At 62.6% G+C, this 20,171-nt stretch overlaps 5 protein-coding genes across 9 annotated transcripts; 3 read left to right on the top strand and 2 right to left on the bottom strand.

The window, feature by feature from the left end:
• Positions 1-241: 241 nt before the first annotated feature.
• On the top strand, positions 242-3,311 carry LOC134422493 (probable G-protein coupled receptor). The gene is made up of 2 exons (XM_063164602.1): positions 242-371; positions 670-3,311. The coding sequence occupies exon 2, from the start codon at positions 780-782 to the stop codon at positions 2,010-2,012; it is 1,233 nt and encodes a 410-aa protein (XP_063020672.1). The 5' UTR covers positions 242-371; positions 670-779; the 3' UTR covers positions 2,013-3,311.
• Positions 3,264-10,309, bottom strand: PCBP4 (poly(rC) binding protein 4). 3 transcript variants are annotated; one of them, XM_063164601.1, is made up of 14 exons: positions 9,108-9,255; positions 7,590-7,705; positions 7,243-7,266; positions 7,132-7,164; positions 6,783-6,899; positions 6,569-6,697; positions 6,209-6,337; positions 5,883-5,957; positions 5,669-5,713; positions 5,450-5,525; positions 5,017-5,069; positions 4,443-4,612; positions 4,064-4,158; positions 3,264-3,934 (listed from the first exon to the last, which is right to left on the bottom strand). In XM_063164601.1, exons 2-14 carry the CDS (start codon positions 7,683-7,685, stop codon positions 3,843-3,845), a joined length of 1,134 nt encoding a protein of 377 aa, XP_063020671.1. In that variant the 5' UTR covers positions 7,686-7,705; positions 9,108-9,255; the 3' UTR covers positions 3,264-3,842. The 3 variants fall into 3 exon arrangements, with proteins under 3 accessions (XP_063020671.1, XP_063020670.1, XP_063020669.1); XM_063164600.1 differs by lacking the exon at positions 9,108-9,255 and adding an exon at positions 10,176-10,309 and having other exon boundaries at positions 3,264-4,158; XM_063164599.1 differs by having other exon boundaries at positions 3,264-4,158.
• A 121-nt stretch (positions 10,310-10,430) lies between these two features.
• Positions 10,431-12,281, bottom strand: ABHD14B (abhydrolase domain containing 14B). Of its 3 annotated transcripts, none has more exons than XM_063164604.1 (4): positions 12,156-12,281; positions 11,491-11,722; positions 11,093-11,334; positions 10,431-10,760 (listed from the first exon to the last, which is right to left on the bottom strand). In XM_063164604.1, the coding sequence occupies exons 1-4, from the start codon at positions 12,264-12,266 to the stop codon at positions 10,578-10,580; spliced, it is 768 nt and encodes a 255-aa protein (XP_063020674.1). In that variant the 5' UTR covers positions 12,267-12,281; the 3' UTR covers positions 10,431-10,577. The 3 variants fall into 3 exon arrangements, with proteins under 3 accessions (XP_063020674.1, XP_063020675.1, XP_063020676.1); XM_063164605.1 differs by lacking the exon at positions 12,156-12,281 and adding an exon at positions 11,907-11,964 and having other exon boundaries at positions 11,491-11,778; XM_063164606.1 differs by lacking the exon at positions 12,156-12,281 and adding an exon at positions 11,907-11,959.
• A 161-nt stretch (positions 12,282-12,442) lies between these two features.
• On the top strand, positions 12,443-14,188 carry ABHD14A (abhydrolase domain containing 14A). The gene is made up of 4 exons (XM_063164607.1): positions 12,443-12,806; positions 12,917-13,032; positions 13,326-13,561; positions 13,826-14,188. The coding sequence occupies exons 1-4, from the start codon at positions 12,592-12,594 to the stop codon at positions 14,006-14,008; spliced, it is 750 nt and encodes a 249-aa protein (XP_063020677.1). The 5' UTR covers positions 12,443-12,591; the 3' UTR covers positions 14,009-14,188.
• ACY1 (aminoacylase 1) lies at positions 14,078-20,103 on the top strand. Its single transcript, XM_063164598.1, is given in 16 exon segments — positions 14,078-14,283; positions 14,285-14,393; positions 15,601-15,745; positions 16,347-16,411; positions 16,954-17,058; positions 17,165-17,259; positions 17,444-17,520; positions 17,767-17,856; positions 18,059-18,115; positions 18,219-18,292; positions 18,393-18,442; positions 18,620-18,764; positions 18,846-18,914; positions 19,005-19,084; positions 19,353-19,413; positions 19,531-20,103. Coding segments are annotated over 16 exon segments (1,593 nt in total). The 3' UTR covers positions 19,696-20,103.
• The last annotated feature ends 68 nt before the right edge of the window (positions 20,104-20,171 follow it).

Below are 20,171 nucleotides of genomic sequence, written 5' to 3'. Positions count from 1 at the left end.
AGGGCTGAGGTGTTCCTGTGGAAGGACCAGGCCTGGTGCAGTGGGGGGCCATTCTGGGGGGCACAGGGCTCAGGAACCCCGATCCCCCCTTCCTGAGCCCCTGCCGGCTGCTAGGACCCAGCAGCTGTGCCCGTGGGACTGCCACGGGTGCAGGCAGTGCAGGCAGTGCCGGGAGTGACAGCTGGTGCCATCCGCAGCTGGCGGGCTGCAGGCAAACAGGATGACGAGCGGTGACGGGAGCGGGGACGGGCGAGCGTGGCCTCACACAGGGCCGGCAGCCCCGCTCTGCTGCGGGAGCAACAGAACCAGCAACAGCAGCAAGCAGGACCCCAGTGAGGAGAGGAGCATCGCCCATCTCCCCAGGAGCAAAGGTGCGCTGAATCCCACCCACCCTGGGGGCCCCTGTGGCCAGAGCGAGAGGGTTGGGACAGGCGAGTTGTGCTGTCCCACCTCAGGACATACTGGTGCCATTGGAGAGGGGGGATGGGGTCCCTGGCAGGGTTGGGGACAGCCTGGGTGGCAGCTTTGGGAGAGCCAGGGTGATATGTCTTCACTGGCTACCTCTCCCTCCTCCAGCACCTGGGAAGTGTGCTGGTTGTTTCTGTGTTTCTCTGTGGCTCTTCTCCATTTTGGTTCGTTCCCTTCACACCTGGCTCCTGATCCCAACAGGCAAGGAGAAGGTAGCAGCCATGGTTGTGGTGGGGTTACCCTCTCTGGGACACAGGAGAAGAGCCCTTGCTGCCCGGGCACCAGAGCTGCTGGCTTAGCCCTGGAGGGGGATGCCGAGCTGGACGGGGTCAAACACCACGGACAGCCTAGAGCTGCTCTCCATCCCCGAGCACTCCATTGGCCAGGAGGTGGTGGGCCTCTTCTGCATGATCCTGCTCACCCTCACCGCCCTGGTGGCCAACATCGTGGTTTTGGTCATCATCCTCAAAACGCCCCTTTTCAGGAAGTTCATCTTTGTCTGCCACCTCTGCATGGTCAATCTCCTCTCAGCCATTTTCCTCATGCCCCTGGGGATCATCTCCAGCTCCTCCTATTTCAACTGGGTTATCTACAGCATTGCTGAGTGCAAGGCCGTGATATTCCTGAACATCTGCTTCATCAGTGCCTCCATTCTCACCATCTGCATCATCAGCGTGGAGCGGTACTACTACATCATCCACCCCCTGAGGTATGAGGTCAAGATGACCATCAGGCTGGCGGTGGCTGGAGTGGTTTTCATTTGGGTCAAGTCTGTTCTCATCACTGTCTTGGCACTAGTGGCATGGCCTCATGGCAACGGGGCCACCAGTGCCAGCCGCTGCACGGTGTACTGGAGCCCCGGGGCCCACAAGAAGGTTTTTGTGATCCTCTTCAGCATCACCTGCTTTATTCTGCCCACCATCATTATCCTCGCTGTCTACTCCAGCATCTACCGCGTGGCCCGGACTGCGTCCCTGCAGCAGGCACCCGTGCCAGCACAGGCAGTGGCACCCAGACACCGATGTGACTCCATCGCCAGCCAGGTGACCATCCTCACTGCCTGGATCCTGATGCTGCCCAGGCTGATCCCAGATCGCCTGCTGGGAAGCAACAAGGCCATCCTCACCTTGGTGCTCATTGTGGGACAGTTCTTGTGCTGCTGGCTGCCTTTCTTTGCTTTCCACTTGCACTCCTCTGTCCCTCTTGCCACTGTGGGTGGTGGGCATGGGGAGATGGTGGTCACTTGGATTGCCTACTCCTCCTTTGCTGTTAATCCTTTCTTCTACGGGTTGCTGAACCGCCAAATCCGCGAGGAGCTGGCCCGGCTGCGGCGCAGCTGTCTCAACCATCCACTTGGTCAGGAGCTCTGTCTTACCATCTCAGAGGCTTCTGTGCAGGAAAACTTCTTGCAGTTCCTCCAGAGGGCAACTTGCACACTGGAGATGCACACCAGCTGCATCAGCCCCAGCCCCAAGAACAGGCTGGACCAGACCACAACAAGCTTCCCCACCCCAAGTCAAGTTCCTGGGGAAGAGAGCAGCTGAGAGGGAGGATCTGTCCCACTGTGCTGGGCAGGAGACCTGCCAGGGACCCATGAGCGCTGCTCGGACCCAATCTCTTGGATTTGGAGGAGTCCTTGTGCAGGTTTTGCCTCTTCTCTGAGCTTATGTTGAAAGATGTTTTCTCTGCTGGGAGAAGGTAGCAGATCTGAGGAAGTCACATCTCTCTTCTGCAGGCTGGAATTGTCTCTGGCTCCAGCACAGCCCAGTTCTAGGGATGAGCTCTCCTCAAGACATGGGGTGCCAGGGGGCTCCTGCACAGGGGCAGGGGATGGGACACCTCCATCTCCATCTCCATTGCCTGGGTGGGAGCACGCCTGGCCGACAGGAAGGGCCGATGTCCCCTGATCCAGGGGCAACATTCCAGCTAATGCCACTAACACCAGTAACACCAGGGCCCAGCCCCTGCTGAGCCTGGATGGCAGACACAGAGACTTCCATCCTTGGCTGTTTAACCCAAAACTAATGTCTGTGTGGAGGAGATTCTGCTCCCTGTGACACTGATCGGGGGACACACCCACAGGGCTGGCTCTGGCTGTGTCACTGTTTGTCCTGCTGGCATGGCAGCGTGCAATGCCTGTGGCCATGCCTGGCCATGCCCTCTGTCCCTCTCAGCTGGCAGGGATCACCCCCCTGGGGGGGAACTGGCTGTCTGGGGGTCCATACCGGGCTGTTTATGGACACAGCTGCCCAGTTTGAGGCCTGGTCAGCAGTGCCACGTGCCAACTTGGGCTGCCAGCCAAGGGCATGCTGGGTTGGACTTGGTGACACAGGGTGGTGGAGGGTGGCTGTGTGGGCTGCCCCAGGGCAGCAGCAGCCAGAGGGGATCAGGACCTGCTGTTCCTCTTCAGTCTCATTGCTTTTGAAGGGCCTGGGGACTCCCATAGGGTCCCCGCTGCTAGAAGGGGGACTGGACCCTTTTGGGGAATGCTGCAGGGGTCCATCACGCTCTGCCTGCCCACAAAGGTCCCAGGGATGGTGTTGGCATGGTGGGTTGGAGATGTCCTACTCCAGAAGTAACTGAAGGCCTGAGGGAAAACTGCCCTATGGCCTCCCTGTGGCAGGGAGGGGCTCCAGGAAGACCCCCCAGAGAGATGGGGCTGAAGGCCAGCATCCCCCCCTAGACACAGGGATGTCTTTCCATCCACCACCCAAGTACCCAGGAGCTGGGGCCACCTCTGCTCTGGGGGAAGTCTCCACCCAGGGTAGGGGATATTATTATTATTATTATTGTCATTTTCTTGTAAATTTTATCTTTTTATTAAACCATTGATAAGTTACAAAGGAGGAAAAAATATAGACTCATATATATACAGCATTTCCAAGCCAGCAGGGACTGGCTCTTGGATGGGGTTGGCCCAGGGAGGGCCCCCCACCAGAGCCAGTGGAAGAGGGACTCCTGGAGAGGCCAGGCAGCCCTCATCCAGTGGGACCTGGCTTTGGGGTGCCAGATGGAGTGTGGGCATGAGCAGGATGGCAGGGGAGGCAGGGTGAGGAGCAGGAAGTAGGGGTCTCACACCAGCACAGGGCACTGGGAGAAGGGACCCTAGGCCAGCAGGGACAGCCCCTCCACCCAATACTGGGACACATGGTCTCTGTGCAGAAAATCAGCGAGGGGGGCACAGAGCTGCTGGGATGGACAGCAGGCAACAAAACTGCCCCTTCCTCCAGCAGGCATCACCAGGAAGACCCTTCCCTTCCCTGGGGTGGGGGACATGGGGCACCTGGCAGAGGCTGAGATCAGGGTGGGTGGCAGGAAGGTGTCCCTGCTACTGAGTAGCACCCTGTACCCCCTGGCCCAGCCACCAGTGGGGTTCAGTAGGGCGAGAACTTCTGCCGGTCAGCTTTCTTGGTGCCGTTGGCCGCCGAGATCTTGGTCGTGTAGGTGGTGGTGCCACCATTGGGACCTGCCACGGAGGAGGGGGACAGTGCCAGGAAGGACACGGGCTTGAGGCCGATGAAGTTGGAGAGGGAGATGGCGTAGGGGGTGCCCAGCAGGGCCGGGGGCGCCGGGGCCACGGTGGGGAGAGCCGCACCGGAGCCTGGGCCGAGGGGCTGCGAGAAGCCCATGCCGAGGTCCATGGAGCCAGGGCCTGGTGGCACCTGGGAGGTAGATTTAGCAGTCTCTAAGCTGGGGAAGAAAGAGAGAAGGATGATGGTGAGTACCATGGTGACAGAGTTGTTCTCCCACCACAAGGTTGGGGAGCAGGAGCTGCGCACCCCATCCCTTCTGGCACAAGTATCCATGGCACATCCTGGGTTAAAAAACTGGGTCTCAGATCTGGTGGGTCACAGGTCCTGCACCTGCCACCTCAGGATCTCAAAGCACCACCCAGCTCATTCTTCCTGAGGATGCTGTGGATCCTCCCACCCCTCACTAGCACCCAGCATGAGTCCCCCCAGGGTGGCACCTACCAGGCTGTGATGAGGTACTGAGCCAGGGTGATGCTGACAGGGGTTCCTGTGATGGTCACGTGCCGCTCACTGGAGCCCTCGGTCTGGTTGCCAATCTTGATGTGGGCACCTGACATCTGCCTGATCTCGCTGATCTTGCTGCCGTGCCGGCCGATGATGCAGCCGATGAGCTGAAAGGGCAGGGATGGCATGGGCTGAGCCAGGAGCAGCCAGGGCAGATTGCCAAGCAGGGAGCTCCAAGGGGCTCACCCAGACACCACCTACACCTCAGGGGTGAAACTGTGGAAGGCACTAGGAGGGCAGGACACTGCTTTCCTTGAGCAAACCCTGCTTTTTGGTCTCACCTAAGACCCTCTTGCTGGCATTGTGCCACATGCCAAGGCCTTTCCTTGGCAAACTCTTCCCCCTGTCCTGTGTTTCAGTTTCCCCTTTCTTCTGCCCCAGCTACTCCCTCCTGCTCCTAAGCTCTGGCAGAGCCTCCACTGTGTGCATCAGTGGGTGCTGGCCTCTGCAAAGTGCCACATGGGTGGGGACAAGCTGTGGTCGCTCTCGTCATTCCCAGATCAATACATACGTCATTGGGCACCAGGAACTCCTGGGAGCTGCTCTGGGAGCTGGCATCCAGACCTGGAGAGAGAGACAGGGATGTCAGCAATGAAGGGGCAGCTCTCCAGTAGCTCTGTGCCCTTACCCCAGCCCCATACTGGGATGGTGAGTGGCCCTGAGGACAAACCTGGAGGATTGCTGGGGAGAGGAAAGGAAGACAGGACATAGACACAAGGCATAATTTGGTGCTGGTGCTCTCCCACTGCAGGCCTGGGGAGCACTGGTGGGTGCAGTGACCCCAGGAAAACAACGACAAGGTTGTGCTGGAGGGGCAGGCAGACATGCTGGGGGGGCTGGGACTGGAAAGGGTGCAGAGGAGGGAAACCCCTTCATCAGGGCCAGGTGTCAGGGAGGATCAGGAGGGGCACACCCAGCCTCGGGGGAGCATGGGAGATGCTCACCTGGCACCATGGTGGGTGCATGGCCCAGGGGGGCGAAGGGAAGCGCATGCCCTGACAGCTGCTGCAGCTTCGTCACCTGCCCAGACAGTGCCAAGAGGAGGAAGGTGGTGTTAGGGGTGATGGCAGAGTCAGCTGTGCCCCAGTGCCTTCCAAGGCAGGCATTCCCAGCAGCACCCATCCTGGTGGGCACAGACCCCATTGCCTCATGGACAGACTCACCTCTGCAGGAGAGACCCCGCTGTACTGGCCCTGCATGGAGAAGCCCTGGGGAGAGAAAAAAAGGGCATCAGTGGGGAGTCAGGTGAGGACCATTGCCTCAGGTCACTCCCCCCTGGGGCAGAGAGACAACCCTGAGCCCACCAGAGTTGCCCCTTGCTGGTAGAGGCTGCCCTCCTGGCCACCTCATGCCCTCAGAGATGCTGTGGCTTCTTACCTGATTGGCAGAGAGCAGGATGGTGCCCAGGGACAGACCAGGGTGGTAGGGTATGGTGGCCCCCTTCGGAGGCGACTGGAGACAGAAGGAAGGAGGTGGAGGAGATGAGAGATGAAGCTGAATGCCCCTGTAGCCCAAGGACCCTCTGCCCCCTTATGCCCCCAGCAAGCTGGGCACAGCCCCCAGCACTACAAAGGCAGAGTGCTCCTATGGGTTTCCACACAGGGGAACCCTGGTGTTTGGGTCCAGATGGGCATGGGAAGCCTTGGGAAGGGAGAGGTAGGTAGCAGATGCCCCCTGGGCTGGGCAGGGGGCTTGGCAGGTACCTCCAGGATGACAGCGCAGATCTGCCTCACGCACTGGATGATGGTGTCCGGCACCCCCGAGACCGTGACAGCCCGCTCAGTGGAGTTGGGCAGCAAGTCACCAGCCACCTGCACCTGTGCCCCTGTGCTCTGCAGGAAGCAGAGAGATGCTGGCATTCCCCAACAGCTCCCTGCCAGGGCTCAGCACCTCACACCTCCGCTGTCCCCTTCCTGAGCCCCCAGGGCCCATTGCAGGACCTGCAGAGCGATGCTCCCTCTCCTGCATCACCTCCCTCAGCCCCTGTGGGACCGTGTCAGCCCCTACATCCAGGGCTCTGTGCCCCCAGGGCTCTGTGCCCTCCAGGCTCCCCTCAGGCTCACCTCCCGGATCTCCCGGATCTTGGCTCCCGCCTTGCCGATGAGGGAGCCGCACTGGCTGGCGGGGATGACAAGGCGCAGGGTCACCGGGGCTCTGCCTGCTGACACCCCGTCACCCCCTGCTCCCAGGTCCTGTGAGGGATGTGGGATGCAGCGTCAGACCCCAGGATCCCACAGGTGTGGGGGCACCTGATGGGGATTTAGGAGGGCTCTCTACCTCCTCCAGCTTGAAGGCGATCATGGAGACAGCGCGGAAGACGGCGTCGGTGGAGCCGGTGATGGTGGTGATGCGCTCGGGGCAGGACCCTTCCGAGATAGTGATGCGTGCAGTGCTCTGGGGACAGTGTCACACCCCGTTAGGGACGTCACAAGCCCTGTGCTTCAGGACTTCCCCCAGGGATAGCCTCACAGGAGAATACGGATGCCTTCCCACCTGCTCCAGGCAGCCTTCCCTGGGGTGCTGCTTTGTTTTCCCCACCTGGGATTTAGGGGGGCAGGCACGTGGGAGCTGCCAGGTACAGGCATGACAGGCAGCAGGACCTGGCAGCCCACCAGCACGCCCTTACCTGCTCTCGTATCCTCTTAACAGTCTCTCCTTTCTGCAGATAAAGGAACAGAGTGGGTGGTCAGGTCCAGGGGGGCCAAGTGCTGGCAACACACCGGACCCCAAATCTTACCTTGCCAATGATGCTGCCGATCTCCTGAAAAGGCAGAGAAGAGTGGAACTGTCAAGAGGTGGCTCCCTGCATGCCACATCCCTCCTCTGCCCACAGCCTGGCAACAGGCAGACTGCCCCAGAGACACTGGTGACTTAACTAGTGACACTGGGGCATGGGAATGTGCCCCTCCCTGGCTTAGGATGGGGAGAGAAATCCTTCTGGGAATGCTATTCCTAGGGGAGACTGGGAGCATGGGAAGAAAACAGGGCACAGAAAACAGGGCCTGGTGAGGAGCTGGAGCTCCAGCTGGCCCCTCAGCCCAGGCATGGCTGTCCCCTCAGTGGCACTGAGCCCCCTGCCATTACCTTGCCGTGCATGAGCATGCGGAGGGTCAGGGTGATGCTGAGCTCTGTCTCCTCGGGACTGCCACCCACGCCACTGGCTCCGTCCGGCGATGCCATGGCGGGAGGGCGAGATGAGCCTGTGGGACACGGTGGTCTTCAGAAAGGGGACATGCCCCAGCTAACCCCCCACCCCCAGATCTGCAGCTTGAATATCCTATGGCTGGGGAATGGCAAACTGAGGCAGGGGCAGCACTGTGCCCTCCTCTGGCAGGCGAGGCTCACATGGCCCCATGGCAGCCCACAGGCACCCTTTATCCCCAAAAGGGACCCACTGCTATGTGCGTGCTTGAGCTGCACAAAGTCAGAACTGGATGGATACAGGGGGATGAGGCAAGGCGTGTGGAGCGTGGCTGTGGGATAGGGTTCTGTCTGCAAATGCAAACAGTGGGGAGAACAGAGGTGGCCTGGGTGGTCTCACAAGCTAGGCAAGCCACCTTCTTTCTCCTCCTCCCTTCCCCGTGCCCATGCACAAAGCCCCAGGGGACACTGAGGCAAGCTCCTAGATGGGGACCACCCCAACCAAAGCACAGCATGCTGCCTGCTGACTGACGCGACTGCACCGTGTCCCCTCCTGGAGCTCCCCAGGGCCCCCGGACCGTGTGCCCGGGCGGCTGTGGGCGGCCGGGGCCCCGGGAGCCGGACAATCAGTGTGTGTGCAGGCCCGGGTGGGCGGCTGCGGCACCGCTGGCTCCCGGCGGGCTGGGCGATGCCAAGCAGCTTTGAAACAAAGCACCCGTGTTGAGGCTGGGGCCGCGGCCGCGGGCATGGCGGGGGGGGCGGCTATTTTAGGTGCTGGCAGGACTCGTCACCGCTACAGCACATCTCCTGCATCAGGGGAACGGGGGGTCGCAGCCCCCAAGCGCCGTGCCCGCACCCCCGGAGGGGTTTGAACACCCAGTCTGCACCCCCCGTTACCGCGGGCTGGGGAAAGGTGGAGACACTGGAGAGGGGGAATATTGCCGATCCTGGTGCAGGGAGCCCGGAGTGGGGCGGAGGGGGAGGCAGGGATGCACCCTGCCCGCGGCAGCCGGAGAGGTGTGGGGTGCCGGCAGGGACAGCGAGGGTCCCCATTCCCCTGGGATGAATGGCAGCAGGAGCCCGCCAGGGACAAAGACCCCGCCGCGGGAAGAGGGATGAGGCTGGCGATGGGACAGGGGAACGCAGCGGGGCCACGGGTGTCCCCCCCGCTGCCACAGACAACGCCTGGGGGGTCTGCGGGCAGGGGGCTCTCCCCCAGGTGAGGCGGGCTGGCAGAGACGCCAAAGGCCCCGGTGATGGGCACAGGCCACCTGCCACGGCTGGCACTGGGACAGCCACCAAGCTGGGCACCGCCCGTCCTTCGGGGCACCTTCGGGTGACAAAGGGAGGGGGGACGACAGGAGGAAGCCCCCACCCCGTCCCTGGGGAAACCTCTCAGTTCTCGCCCTCCCGGCTGCCCCAAGCCCCCTGGTCCCCGCGGGAGTGGGGCCGGGCGGGTACCTTTGTGTGCGCCTCGTCCCTCCGCCGCCGGCCGCCCCTCTCAGTGCCACATTGTCCCCGGCGGCGCCCAGTGACACCCGGGGCAGGAACAATGAGCCGCTTGACAGGCCAGGGCCAAGCTGGCAGCCCCGGCCCCCACCCCGGTCCACGCCGGGGCCCCCCTCGCTCTTCCCCTCTCCCACATCCCTCCCTCCGGGATCCTATTACAGCGGATAAGAGACACTAAAAGGAACAATGCACCCTGGGTAAGGCCATCTGCCACCGCTGGGGACATTCCTGGCCCCCCCGGCCCCCCTCCCTTTGGCTCACACATCGCCCCTCTTTGTAATTGCGTGTTTTTTTTCCTGGAAGCCGATCAGCTGGCAGGGCTCGAGGGCTCAAGGACACCGGAGCGGGCAGGGATGGGGCAGCTGGCACCCCAAGGCCCGCTGGCACCCCGGGCTGCTGCTGCGGGGTGGTGCCTGCAGGGGCAGGAGGCACCCGTGAATGGGGGGGTCGGGACAGCAACAGGGGAGCTGAGCCATCTGGGGGGCCAGGGATGCTCCATACAGGGGTGCTGCCAGACTGCCAGGGCAGAGACCAGCTCCTGCACCCCTGGCACTGCCTTGTGTCCCACACACGGGCATCCTGCACCCACAGAAAAGTGCCCCCCCGCCCCTTACCTCCCCCACTAAATCCTCCTGGGCCCTGGCGTAAGCAGCTAAAGCCAGGCAAGCTTGGGGAAGGGGGGGCACTGGGGGGGCACCCTGCTGCCGGCTCCATCTGTGCCCCCAAGTGCCCGGTGCAGCAGCACCAAAGGCAGAGCAGGCAGGGGTCTTGCCCCTGTCTGTCCAGCCTCCCTGCCCACCCCCTCATCTGTCCATGGCAGCCACTCTTTGGGTAAATCACCCCATCTCCCCTGGGTGCTGGGCACGGGCAGGAGCCTCCCAGGCCTGGCAGCTCCCTTTTAAGCCCATGTGGATTACTCTGGACTTGGGTGCATGCCAGGAGGGGTAGGAGGAGGAAGAGGAGGATGAAGAGGAAGCTGGCCAGCTGGGGACACGGATGTCACTGCCTTGGGAGACTTACCTGTCCCTTAACACAGCCCCAGGGCTCCCTGGGCACCCTCTGAGGTTCATGGGGGTCCCATCAGGAGTGATGCGTGGGCTCCAGCAAGGCTGGCACTCACTCATCCACAATCCCCAAATGTACCATCCCTCAGTGGCTGCATCTTCCCTGCTGTCAGCCCCCAAACCTGTGTGGGACAGCAGCCATGAAGGTAGGGTTGGGGGAAGGAGGTGGGAAAGGTGGAAAAGAAGCAGGATGAATGTGGCAGGAAAGCAGTGGCAGAGCTTGGGGTTTTATTTGGTCTCAAGAGAGTGGGTGCTGGTGTGGGCCAGTGCAGTGTGAGTGCCTGGGTTGGCACAAGGGTGCATGTGCAGAGGGGTGGGTAGGCTGGTCACATCCTCCTGCTCTGTGGTCCCATCCTCCTCACTTCAGCTGCTGCAGGAAGTCCAGGAGTCCACGGTGCCACTCATTGGGCTTGTCCAGGTAGCAGGCATGTCCTGCACCCTGCAGCAGCAGCACCTGGTGCTCAGGGAGGTGCTTCAGGTTGTTCAGACTGGTCTGCCCCAGCTCTGCATCCTGGTCCCCGTACACGATCAGCGTGGGGGTCTGTAGAGGGGGAAAGCACCCTGAGCCTGCAAGGGTCACCCAGACAGGCACTTGCTCCTCCTTGCCAGGGACATCCTGGTGGGGAGTCACTTGCCCTTCTCCCCCACCCAGTATGACAAAGGGAAACTGAAGCTCAGACTCCTGGGTCTCCAGTTGTCCCTTCTTCCCACTATCCCACATTTACATTCCTTCATCATCAGGTTCTGCTCTTTCAGTGGCAACAGGGTTCTTGGCCTGTTTGGCCTTTCCCCTGCTCAACCCCAGTGCCAGGGTCCCCTCTGCACCATCTCCTCCCAGTTCCCTGCCCTCCCCAGTGCCCTTCCAGGCCGTACTTTGATCTGGGCATACTGCTGCGCCGTGAATTTCTCAGTGCAGATGGGTGCCACAGGTACATAGGCCTTGAACAGCTGGCTGTGCTCTAAGAGGCAGGGCAGCGAGTACATGCCACTGAGCGATGGGCTGATCACCACAGCTGGACCCAGGTCCAGAGCCTCTGAAACTGCCTTCAGGAACGCCGCTGGTGCTGGCTGGCCCACGGGTGCTGGGGCCACAGCATCCTTCGAGCGCCCCAGCCCTGAATCGTGCGAGACACAAGTGGCCCTGTCAGGCTCCACTCTGCCCAAATGACAGGGAGAAGCCAGCACAGCAGAGCAGGACACGGGCGTTGCCATCCTGCCACCACAAACGGGTGGCTACCCTGCCTGATAGGGCTGTGCTCACCACACCTTACCCGGCAGGTCGATGGCCACGGCTCGGTAGCCATTCTCGGCCAGCGTGGCCAGAGTCCCCACCTGCAGCCAGGTTTCGGAGGAGAAGCGGATGCCATGCAGCAGCAGCACGGTCAGCCTGGGCACTGCCTGGGCCGGCTCAGCTCGGCGGTAGAAGAGGCTCTGTCCTTGCACCGTGACGGTGCTCTCGGTGACCCGCGGGGCGGCCATGCCTGGGGACCCGGGCGCTGTTAACTGGGGTGACAGGACGGGAGGGCTGATGGACCTTCTGCCCGGTGGTGGCAAGAGGGCTGTGAAGGGTCACACCGGCATCATCTTCACTGTGGTGGCACCACCGGCGTCACCGATGTGCCAGGCGGCCTCAGGGGCCCGCCCCTGCCTCAGTTTCCCCGTCCATCGCTGGGCCTGCAGCCCTTACCTGCTGCTCCGCACACGGCGCCGGCCGCCGCTCGCCTCCTCCCCGCCGCACCACGGCACTGGGGGTGCCGCGCCCCGGGGCCAAAGAGCGGCGGGGCGGGCGAGAGAACGGCGGCACCGCGTCATGGAGCGCAAGGTCCGGGGCGGCCCCGGGAACCGCTGGGGCCCGCCGGGCCGGGCCCTGCCCCGCCGAGTGAAGCCGAGCTTTCCCGAGCAGAGCCGAGTATTGCCGAGCGAAACCGAGCCCTACCCGAACTCCACCGAGCCAGGCCGAGCGCTGCAGACCAGGGCCCGAACTCTGCCCTGCAGTACCGAGCCCTGCCCGAGCTGTGGCGAGAGCCGCCGAGCCCTTGACGAACATAGCCGAGTTCTGCAGAGCTCTGCCAAGCTTGGCCGAGCCCCAGCCTATCGCCCGAGCCGGGCTCCGCTACGAGCCCCGGCCGTTGAGTCCTTCGGGGCAGTAGTGCCGCGGGCTGCCGCCAGGCGGGGCCCGAGGGCGCAGCGGCGCCGTGCGCGGCGGGCCGGGGGCGGCAGGGCCGGGGCCGAGCGGGGCCGGCGGAGCCGGACGGGGGCTCGAGCTGGGCCGCAGCTGAGCAGAGCAGCGGGGACCGGGACCTGTTTCCCCGCAGCAGCCGGGCTGGGGTCCCGCAGCCCCGCGCAGCCGCTCTCCTCCAGCAGGAGCGGAGATGCTGCTTGCCCGCAGCCGGCTGTGGCTGCTGCTCCTCGGGACGCTCCTCGCTCTCCTCCTGTACCTCCTGCTCCCGGCCGCCCGGCGCTCACGGCCTGACGAGGGGAAGCGGGCCTGGCGAGCGGCCAACGGCACCGTGCGGACGGGGATGGCTGCGGGAGAGCCCCCCGTGTTCTACAGGGAGGCTCCCGCCGCAGCTGCGGGCCCCGGGAGGTGGGTCAGCCCGCCGGCAGCTGCAGGTGGAGGCCCTGGGGCCGGTCTGCTGGACGCTGCAGGCACAGCAGCCTTCCTGAGCCCCTTCCCACCTGTCTTTCCCCCCTCAGGCCTGATGTCCTGTTCCTGCACGGCCAGGCGTTCACCTCCAAGACGTGGGAGGCCTTGGGCACACTGGCACTGCTCGCTGGAGAGGGCTACCGTGCGGTTGCCATAGATCTGCCCGGTAGGAGCATGGCGCTGTGCTTAGCTGATCTCTTTGGGCAGATCCCGTCCCTTGCCTTAGTCACTGCTGGGCTCTGGATCTCTTCAGGGAGGGCTCTGGGTAGCTGCTGGTGATCCCTGGGGCACTGTGCCTGGGATTTCTCTGTGTCCTGCGGCATTGATGGCTGTGACTGTACAACCCTGGGGCTTGATCGAGTGTCCATCTTTTGCCACGCCCCTGAACCCTGGTGAGGAGAGACCATTGCAGGCTGCACAATGCCCCCTGACCACCCCATGCCCTCTTCCCCATACCAGGCTTCGGGGATTCTCCCCCAGCGGAGATGGCGCTGACAGCACAGGGCCGGAGGGCGTTCCTGGACCGTGTCCTGCAGGAGCTGGGCATGCAGAGGCCTGTTCTCATCAGCCCCTCCATGAGTGGCCGCTTTTCCCTGCCCTTCCTCCTGGCAGACGGGGACCGGCTGGCCGGCTTTGTGCCCATCGCACCTGTGGGCACCAAGGATTTCACTGCTGAGCAGTACCGTGCAGTCCAGGTGGGTTTTTGGGCTCTTGGGGGCTGCCCTGGGTATTGGTGAGCCTTGTGGGCCAGCTGGCTGCAGGGTGATGTGGAGGGTGGCACTGTTTTGGGGTGAGTGAGGGGGACCTGTGACCCCCAGCTCATGGGGGTGCTGGCACCTGCCTCCCCCCAGCTTTGCAGCCCCTGTGATGATGGATGGAGGTGGGCACAGCCCAGGGGGAGTGTGGTGGCCATTTACCCCTCTGACAGCTGCTCTTGTTTTCTCTCTCCCCTTACCAAGACGCCCACTCTGATCCTATATGGTGACCGTGACACTGGCCTGGCTCCCCAGGCCCTGCAGAACCTCCAGCACCTCCCTAAGCACCGTGTGGCCGTGCTGTCAGGTGCTGGCCATGCCTGCTACCTGGACAAGCCAGAGGAGTTCCACCGGGCCCTGCTGGGCTTCCTGCGCCAGCTGAAGTGAGCACTGCCTCCTCCCTGCCAACAGAGGGGCCTCTGGGCGGCTGGGAGCCGCAGACAGCTGGCATGAGGGATGCGGTTCCCTCCTGGGATATCCCCAGGACGGCGGGGGGTGGGATGGAGGTGTCCCTTGCTGGCAGGAGGGACAGTCTGTCACGAGGCCAATAAACTGATGCTGCTCTGGTTTCTGCGTGTGTCCCCAAGCGCCGCGGGGCTCCGCGAGCTCCAGCCCCATCTCCCTGCCGCTAGTGCGGGGCCAGGAGGGTGCCCCGTGCCCCTCCTGCGCTCCCGACCCGCCCCTGCCCGCCTCCTGCCCGCTGCTGCCGGCGGGGCGGAGCGGGCGGAGCGGGCGGAGCGCGGCGGGCAGCGCCGGCGGCGGCAGCGCGGAGGTAGGGCCGGGGCCGGGCAGCGGGGCCGGGCACCCCGCGGGTGGGTGCCGCGGTGCCTTGGCCCCCCCTTAAACCCGGGCCGAGGTACCCTGCGCCCCCCCTTGCACCCCTCCTCTCCTGTCCTGCACTCCCTTGCCGCGCTCTTCTGCACCCCCTGCACTCCTAACCACGCTGTCCAGCACCCCTCTGCCCTTCTGCCCGTGCACTCCTGTAACTTCTATGCCTGCACCCCAGGAACGCAGCTCTGCAGCCCTAACCACGGTGTCCTGCCTGCCCTCTGCTTCCCCCGTACCCCCCTGGCCACAGTACCCCTGCAGCCCTGCCCGTGCCCCTGCGCTGCCCACAGCTCTAACCGTGGTGTTCCTGCATCCCAGCTGCAGTGCCCCTGCACCCCACTGTGCCCCCTGCCTGCCCCCCAGCCATGGTACCCCTGTACCCCCCCTGCGTGTGCCCCTTGGCACCCCCAGCCACCGTACCCCTGCCCCCCTGGCCACAGTCCCACTGCACCCTCATGGCCTCTGTGCACCCCCTGCTGCCATACCCCCCGTTCACCCCTCCTGCTGAACCCCCATGTGCCCCTAAGCACCCCACATCCTCCTGCTCCCCCAGCTTTCCCCAAACAGCTCCCACAGTAGCCTGTCACCCTCGTGTGGTCCCCCAGTACATCTGGCCTCAGTTAACACTCAATCCCCCTTCCCCATCCCCATTTCCCTGCACCCCCAGAGCCTTTCCTTGCAGCTCTCCTGCACCCCCTAGCCAGGCAGTAGCCCCCTTTCCCTACCTGCACCCCCTTACACCAGCATGCTGCCTTCCCTGCCTGCATGCCCCAGCATTCCCACAAACCTCTAACCCCTGGATAATCCCAACTACCACCCAACATACCATTCTTCCCCTTTACTCCTCTTCATACTCCCCCACCTAGCTGCCCCCCTTTCCTCCCAGCTAGCCCTTCCCTGGATTTCACCCCTTGGGCATCACAGCCTGTCCTGGCACTGTGTTTGAGGCAGGAACATGTGTTTTGGGGGAAGAATGAATGATGGGCACACCCCATCCTGCCCTGTACCCAAGTGGGGGGGATTTCTCCCATGGTGGCAATGTCCCAGAGTCCTATGGGGGAGACCTTTGCCCCATCTCCCTTCGGTTTCTGTGACGACCAAGCGTGCAGGCGGACTTTGGAGGGGCTGGTGGGTGATTAACCATCTTGCAGCTCTTTCCCCAGAGCTTTGCAGCCCTGCTCCCAGACATGGCTCCTGGGAAGCCTGGGAAGAGCGCGGGGGCCTCAGAGAACCCCTCGGTTACGCTTTTCCGGGAGTACCTGAGGATTGACACTGTCCACCCTAAACCTGACTACGGTGAGGATGGGGGGACAGGACGGGGAGCCATGTGGGGACTGGGTAATGCAGCTTTGCAGCTCTGATCTTTGGACCCAGGTGCCCAAGTCCTGTACTGGGGCTGTTTTGATCGTGGTGTTAAGGAGCAAACTCCTTGTGCCTTATCTCTGCTGGTGCCTTTGGTTGGGGCAGGGACATCTCAAGTGCCCTCAGAGCTGCTGTTTGCTTCTTCTAGCCCCGTGTCCCTTGCTCCACTTTCCATGCTGCCCTGGGATGGGTGATTTCCTTCTGTGTAGATCTCTTTCTGTTAACATTTATGTCTTCCTACTAAAGTATATTTTATCACTGAGGAGCTCCCTAAACTCCACTGGAGAAACACTCCCCCTGAACTCACCCCCTTTCAAATTTTTTTTTTCATATTTCCCAAGTTCTCACCCCGAAGGGATGGTGATGAGCTTCTCCCATCCTTGTTCATGGCCACTTCTTGTGTCCAGGACCTGCAGCACCTGTCCTCTTTTGTCACCTCTTTCCTTGCTCTGGGAACCCCACAGAGTCTTGGGGCCCCTGGGGGTTTGCAGTGAATGACCCCAGTGTAAATGTGGCCTTCCCCACTCTTCCCCAGATGCAGCTGTCCAGTTTCTGGAACGTGTCGGCACCGAGCTGGGCTTGGCCTGCCAGAAAGTGGAGGTGAGCAAGCTGAGAAACAGCCTTCAGTCTGTCCACCCACCCATCCATCCATCTATCCACCAGTGCTTGGCTCCTCAGTGACCACAATGCTCCTCTGCCTGCACCCAGAGCTAGGCAGGAGTGAATCCCTCTGCCTGTAATCCCCTGCTGACCTGAGCCCTTCCTTGAGCCGCTATTCCGGCTGCTCCCTGCTGACCTCTGCAGCTGCCTGTGCTATGATTAGCAGGGGACCTGGCAGCGTCACCTTGGCTGGGGCCATCCTTCCTGCTGGGCACTGGCTGTCCTGGGAGACTCCCTTGCACCAGGGGAACATGCTGCGTTTGTCTTCCCTCCTCTGAATTTTCAGCCAGGTTTGGCACCTGCAGCCAGGTTCTGTCTGGCTGTAGGGGTTTAGGCAGGCCTGCTCCTCTCCCAGTGGAGAAGGGGGTGGCAGGTGGCATCCAGAAACTTTTCCCAAGCTGATGATTTTGGCTCCAGCTTGCTAATCCAAACCTTTCTGTCCCCCTCCTGGACCCTGGTGACATCCTGCCTCTGTCCCACAGGTGTGCCAGGGCCGTGTGGTGCTGGTCCTGACGTGGCAGGGCACGAACCCCCGCCTGCGCTCCATCCTCCTCAACTCCCACACTGACGTTGTGCCTGTCTTTGAGGTGCTGGAACAGAGCGAGGGGTGGGAAGGGCACGGAGAGGAGGCAGGGTGGATGGGAGCTGGCGCCTTCTGTGCCCCTCTGCCATCGTGGACGCTCTTCCCTGCAGGAGCACTGGACCTACCCCCCCTTCGAGGCAGTTAAAGACTCACAAGGCAACATCTACGCCCGGGGTGCCCAGGACATGAAGTGCGTCTCCATCCAGTGAGTGGAGGGCTCAGCACCTGCTGGGTGAGCACGGTGCTGGTGGTGTCCCTGAGTGATGCAGGACAGGATGCCACTATCCTCAGGGTCCCTGGGGCCAGAGGTGCTACTTCTGCCCTGAGGTGGCTCAGAGCACACAAGCCCCTCTCCTCCACAATGACCATACACTGCTTTCCCTTGCAAGGTACCTTGAGGCCATCCGGAGGCTGAAGACAGAAGGGAAGTCTTTTGCCCGCACCATCCACCTCACCTTTGTGCCTGGTGAGTCCCCAGGCTGTCCCCTCTCAGGAGGTACAGGGGGGCTGGCAGCTGGGTGGTGCTGGGGAGTCTCCCATGGCAGCCAAGCTCCCCAGGTTCTGACCTCCCCTAGCTCAAGGCTGGAGAGGTTTCCATGTCCAAGGACATCAGTTGTGCTGGTGGCATCCAGGCTGGCATGGAAGGAGGACTAGAGGTGGTGGGCTGGGGGATGCCCCAGTTCCTCCCTCCATGCCAGGCTCTCCCCCACAGATGAGGAGGTGGGAGGACACAAGGGCATGGAGATGTTCGTGCAGCGCCCTGAGTTTAAAGCACTCAACGTGGGCTTTGCCATGGATGAGGGTGAGTATTGGTAGGGCTGGCACTGGGATGTGTCTCTTCTTGGCATCACTCCCCAGGCACCAGCACCCCACTTGCTTCCAGGGACCCCCTTGGGGGATCCTTCCCCTGGGGCAGGTGCCAGTCTGGAGGAAAATGCTGCTAGGACAGAGCAGTATTTTGGTACCTCCATGTCCCACTCACCCTCTGTCTGTGCGCACCACAGGCCTGGCCAGCCCATCTGACACCTTCAGTGTCTTCTATGGTGAGAGGAGCCCATGGTGTGAGTATCTGTGTGCCCACTGCCCTGTCCTTGGCTCTCCTGGGTGCTGGGGCACTGATGCTATCCCAGGCTTTCTGCTCAACCCTTCCCTCCACGCCTGCAGGGATAAAGGTGAAGTGCGCGGGTAGCCCCGGGCATGGGTCCCGCTTCATCAGCAACACGGCAGCTGAGAAGCTGGTGAGAGAGGGGGTACCTCCTGTGCACCCCCATGCCTGCCCTGGGCTGCCAGGCCCCTGCCCATGGGGCTGGTCCTCACCCACTGCCCTTCCCTCCCCAGCACAAAGTCATCACCTCCTTCCTGGCCTTCAGGGAGAGCGAGAAGCAGAGGTAGGAGATGGGCAGCAGGATTATTTCAGTCCATGGAGGGGGGCTTTGGGATCCCAAGCCAGGCTATGATCTGGTGCTGCTGCCCTGTGCCTCAGTTTCCCCATTTTGGGTGACAGCAGGGTAGGGAAGCACATCTCCCCAGGTGGCAGATAGTGAGTGTCCCTTGCATCCCCCAAGGCTCAAGTCCGACTCAAGCCTGACCCTGGGGGATGTCACCTCTCTCAACATGACCATGCTGGAGGGGGGTGTCTCCTTCAACGTGGTGCCCTCCGAGATGGCTGCCAGCTTTGACATCCGCATCCCACCCACCGTGGACCTGAAGGTGGGCACCATGCCAGCCCCACCCGGGAGAGGAGTGGGATGAGGGTACCCTGCTCTCACCCCTCCTCTGGTCTCTGCCCAGGCCTTCGAGAAGCAGGTGGCCACGTGGTGCCGTGATGCTGGGGAAGGTGTCACCTTTGAGTTCCACCAGGTGAGGGATCTCAGCTACCTGGCCTCCCCTGTCCCTCCCCTGCCAAGTGCCACCCCCTCGCCCCTTCATCTGCCCTCTGCCTCTTGTCAGAAATGCATGGACCAACACATCACCTCCACTGAGGACTCGGACCCATGGTGGAAGGCCTTCAGTGGGGTCTGCAGGGACATGTAAGTAGTGTCCCTAGGAAGGGCAGGACCTTGGCAGGGACATCCTCTGGTGGAAGCCAGGTGGTCCCTGGGGGCCTCTGAGGTCATGTCAGGGGCTGGGATGGGGATTTGCCAAAGCATCTCCCTGTTGCCCCTCAAAAGGTGTGGGATTGAGTGTCCTGCAGGGCTGAGGGATGTCCTGGCACAGTCTCTTTGCCCACGGGGTGTGAGTAGGACAGGGGACTCTGCTGGCTGTGTGTCCATGCTGACACAGGGTCTGTCTTGGCAGGAAGCTGCAGCTCAAGCTGGAGATCTTCCCAGCTGCCACTGACAGCCGCTACATCCGAGCGGTGAGTGTGCTGCCAGCCTGCCACAGGGCCTCGCCCGGGTGAGACCACAGCCCCGAGCAGCAGCTGTGTGCAGGTGAAAGGGGGCTGTGACCTCACTCTGTGTGTCCCCATCTCCAGGCAGGACACCCTGCTATTGGCTTTTCCCCCATGAACCGCACACCGGTGCTGCTCCATGACCACAACGAGTTCCTGAACGAGCAAATCTTCCTGCGGGGCATCGAGATCTACGCCCGCCTCCTGACTGCCCTGGCCTCAGTGCCCCCGCTGCCCACGGAGGGCTGAGCGCCTGGCGAGGGGCAGGGAGTGCCAAGCAGAGAGACACAGGCTTGAAAAAGAGGGGCAGGGGCTCTGGGCACAGCAAATACCTGCTCTGGTGCTGGGGATGTAGATGGCATCGTGCCATGTTGGCTGTGTTCAGGGCTGGCCTGATGGGGACACCCACAGGGTTGTGTCCCCCGTGGTCAGGTGCCAGCAGAGCCTCGTGCCCAGGTGCCTCCAGCCTTTCCTGGTGTTGTCAGTGCCTCCCCCTCTCCCTGTGCCATCTCTGGCTGCACTGGCTGGGTGGTGAGGGGCTGGCCAGTGCCCCACTCTGCCTCCCCATGCCTTGTCCTGCCTCCCTGCCCCCTTGCTGGGGGAGCTGGGGCCAGTGCTGCCCACTCTCCCTATCAATAAATCTCAGTGGTAAGCACAGCCTGGAGCGGGGCAGTGTGTCTGTTTGTCTGTCCATGCTGGTGCTACCCACGGGGTCTCACTGAGGC

This window comes from Melospiza melodia, chromosome 10, assembly GCF_035770615.1.
Source record: "Melospiza melodia melodia isolate bMelMel2 chromosome 10, bMelMel2.pri, whole genome shotgun sequence".
Classification (NCBI taxonomy): Eukaryota; Metazoa; Chordata; class Aves; order Passeriformes; family Passerellidae; genus Melospiza; species Melospiza melodia.
This window is presented reverse-complemented; position numbering and strand designations above follow the sequence as displayed.

What these genes read in the sequence shown, in the direction of transcription:
- LOC134422493 (XM_063164602.1), top strand. Translation starts at nt 780, where the DNA reads ATGCCGAGCTGGACGGGGTCAAACACCACGGACAGCCTAGAGCTGCTC.
- PCBP4 (XM_063164600.1), bottom strand. Translation starts at nt 7,685, where the DNA reads ATGGCATCGCCGGACGGAGCCAGTGGCGTGGGTGGCAGTCCCGAGGAG. An exon ending in AGTTCCTGGTGCCCAATGAC is followed by an intron (nt 4,613 to 5,016) that starts GTATGTATTGAT and finishes CTGCCCTTTCAG; the next exon opens with CTCATCGGCTGCATCATCGG. An exon ending in CAGTACCTCATCACAGCCTG is followed by an intron (nt 4,159 to 4,442) that starts GTAGGTGCCACC and finishes TTTCTTCCCCAG; the next exon opens with CTTAGAGACTGCTAAATCTA.
- ABHD14B (XM_063164604.1), bottom strand. Translation starts at nt 12,266, where the DNA reads ATGTTCGTCAAGGGCTCGGCGGCTCTCGCCACAGCTCGGGCAGGGCTC. An exon ending in CCTGGCTCGGTGGAGTTCGG is followed by an intron (nt 11,723 to 12,155) that starts GTAGGGCTCGGT and finishes CTGTCACCCCAG; the next exon opens with TTAACAGCGCCCGGGTCCCC. An exon ending in AGCAGTATGCCCAGATCAAA is followed by an intron (nt 10,761 to 11,092) that starts GTACGGCCTGGA and finishes CCCCCTCTACAG; the next exon opens with ACCCCCACGCTGATCGTGTA.
- ABHD14A (XM_063164607.1), top strand. Translation starts at nt 12,592, where the DNA reads ATGCTGCTTGCCCGCAGCCGGCTGTGGCTGCTGCTCCTCGGGACGCTC. An exon ending in GCAGCTGCGGGCCCCGGGAG is followed by an intron (nt 12,807 to 12,916) that starts GTGGGTCAGCCC and finishes TTCCCCCCTCAG; the next exon opens with GCCTGATGTCCTGTTCCTGC. An exon ending in GGTTGCCATAGATCTGCCCG is followed by an intron (nt 13,033 to 13,325) that starts GTAGGAGCATGG and finishes TCCCCATACCAG; the next exon opens with GCTTCGGGGATTCTCCCCCA.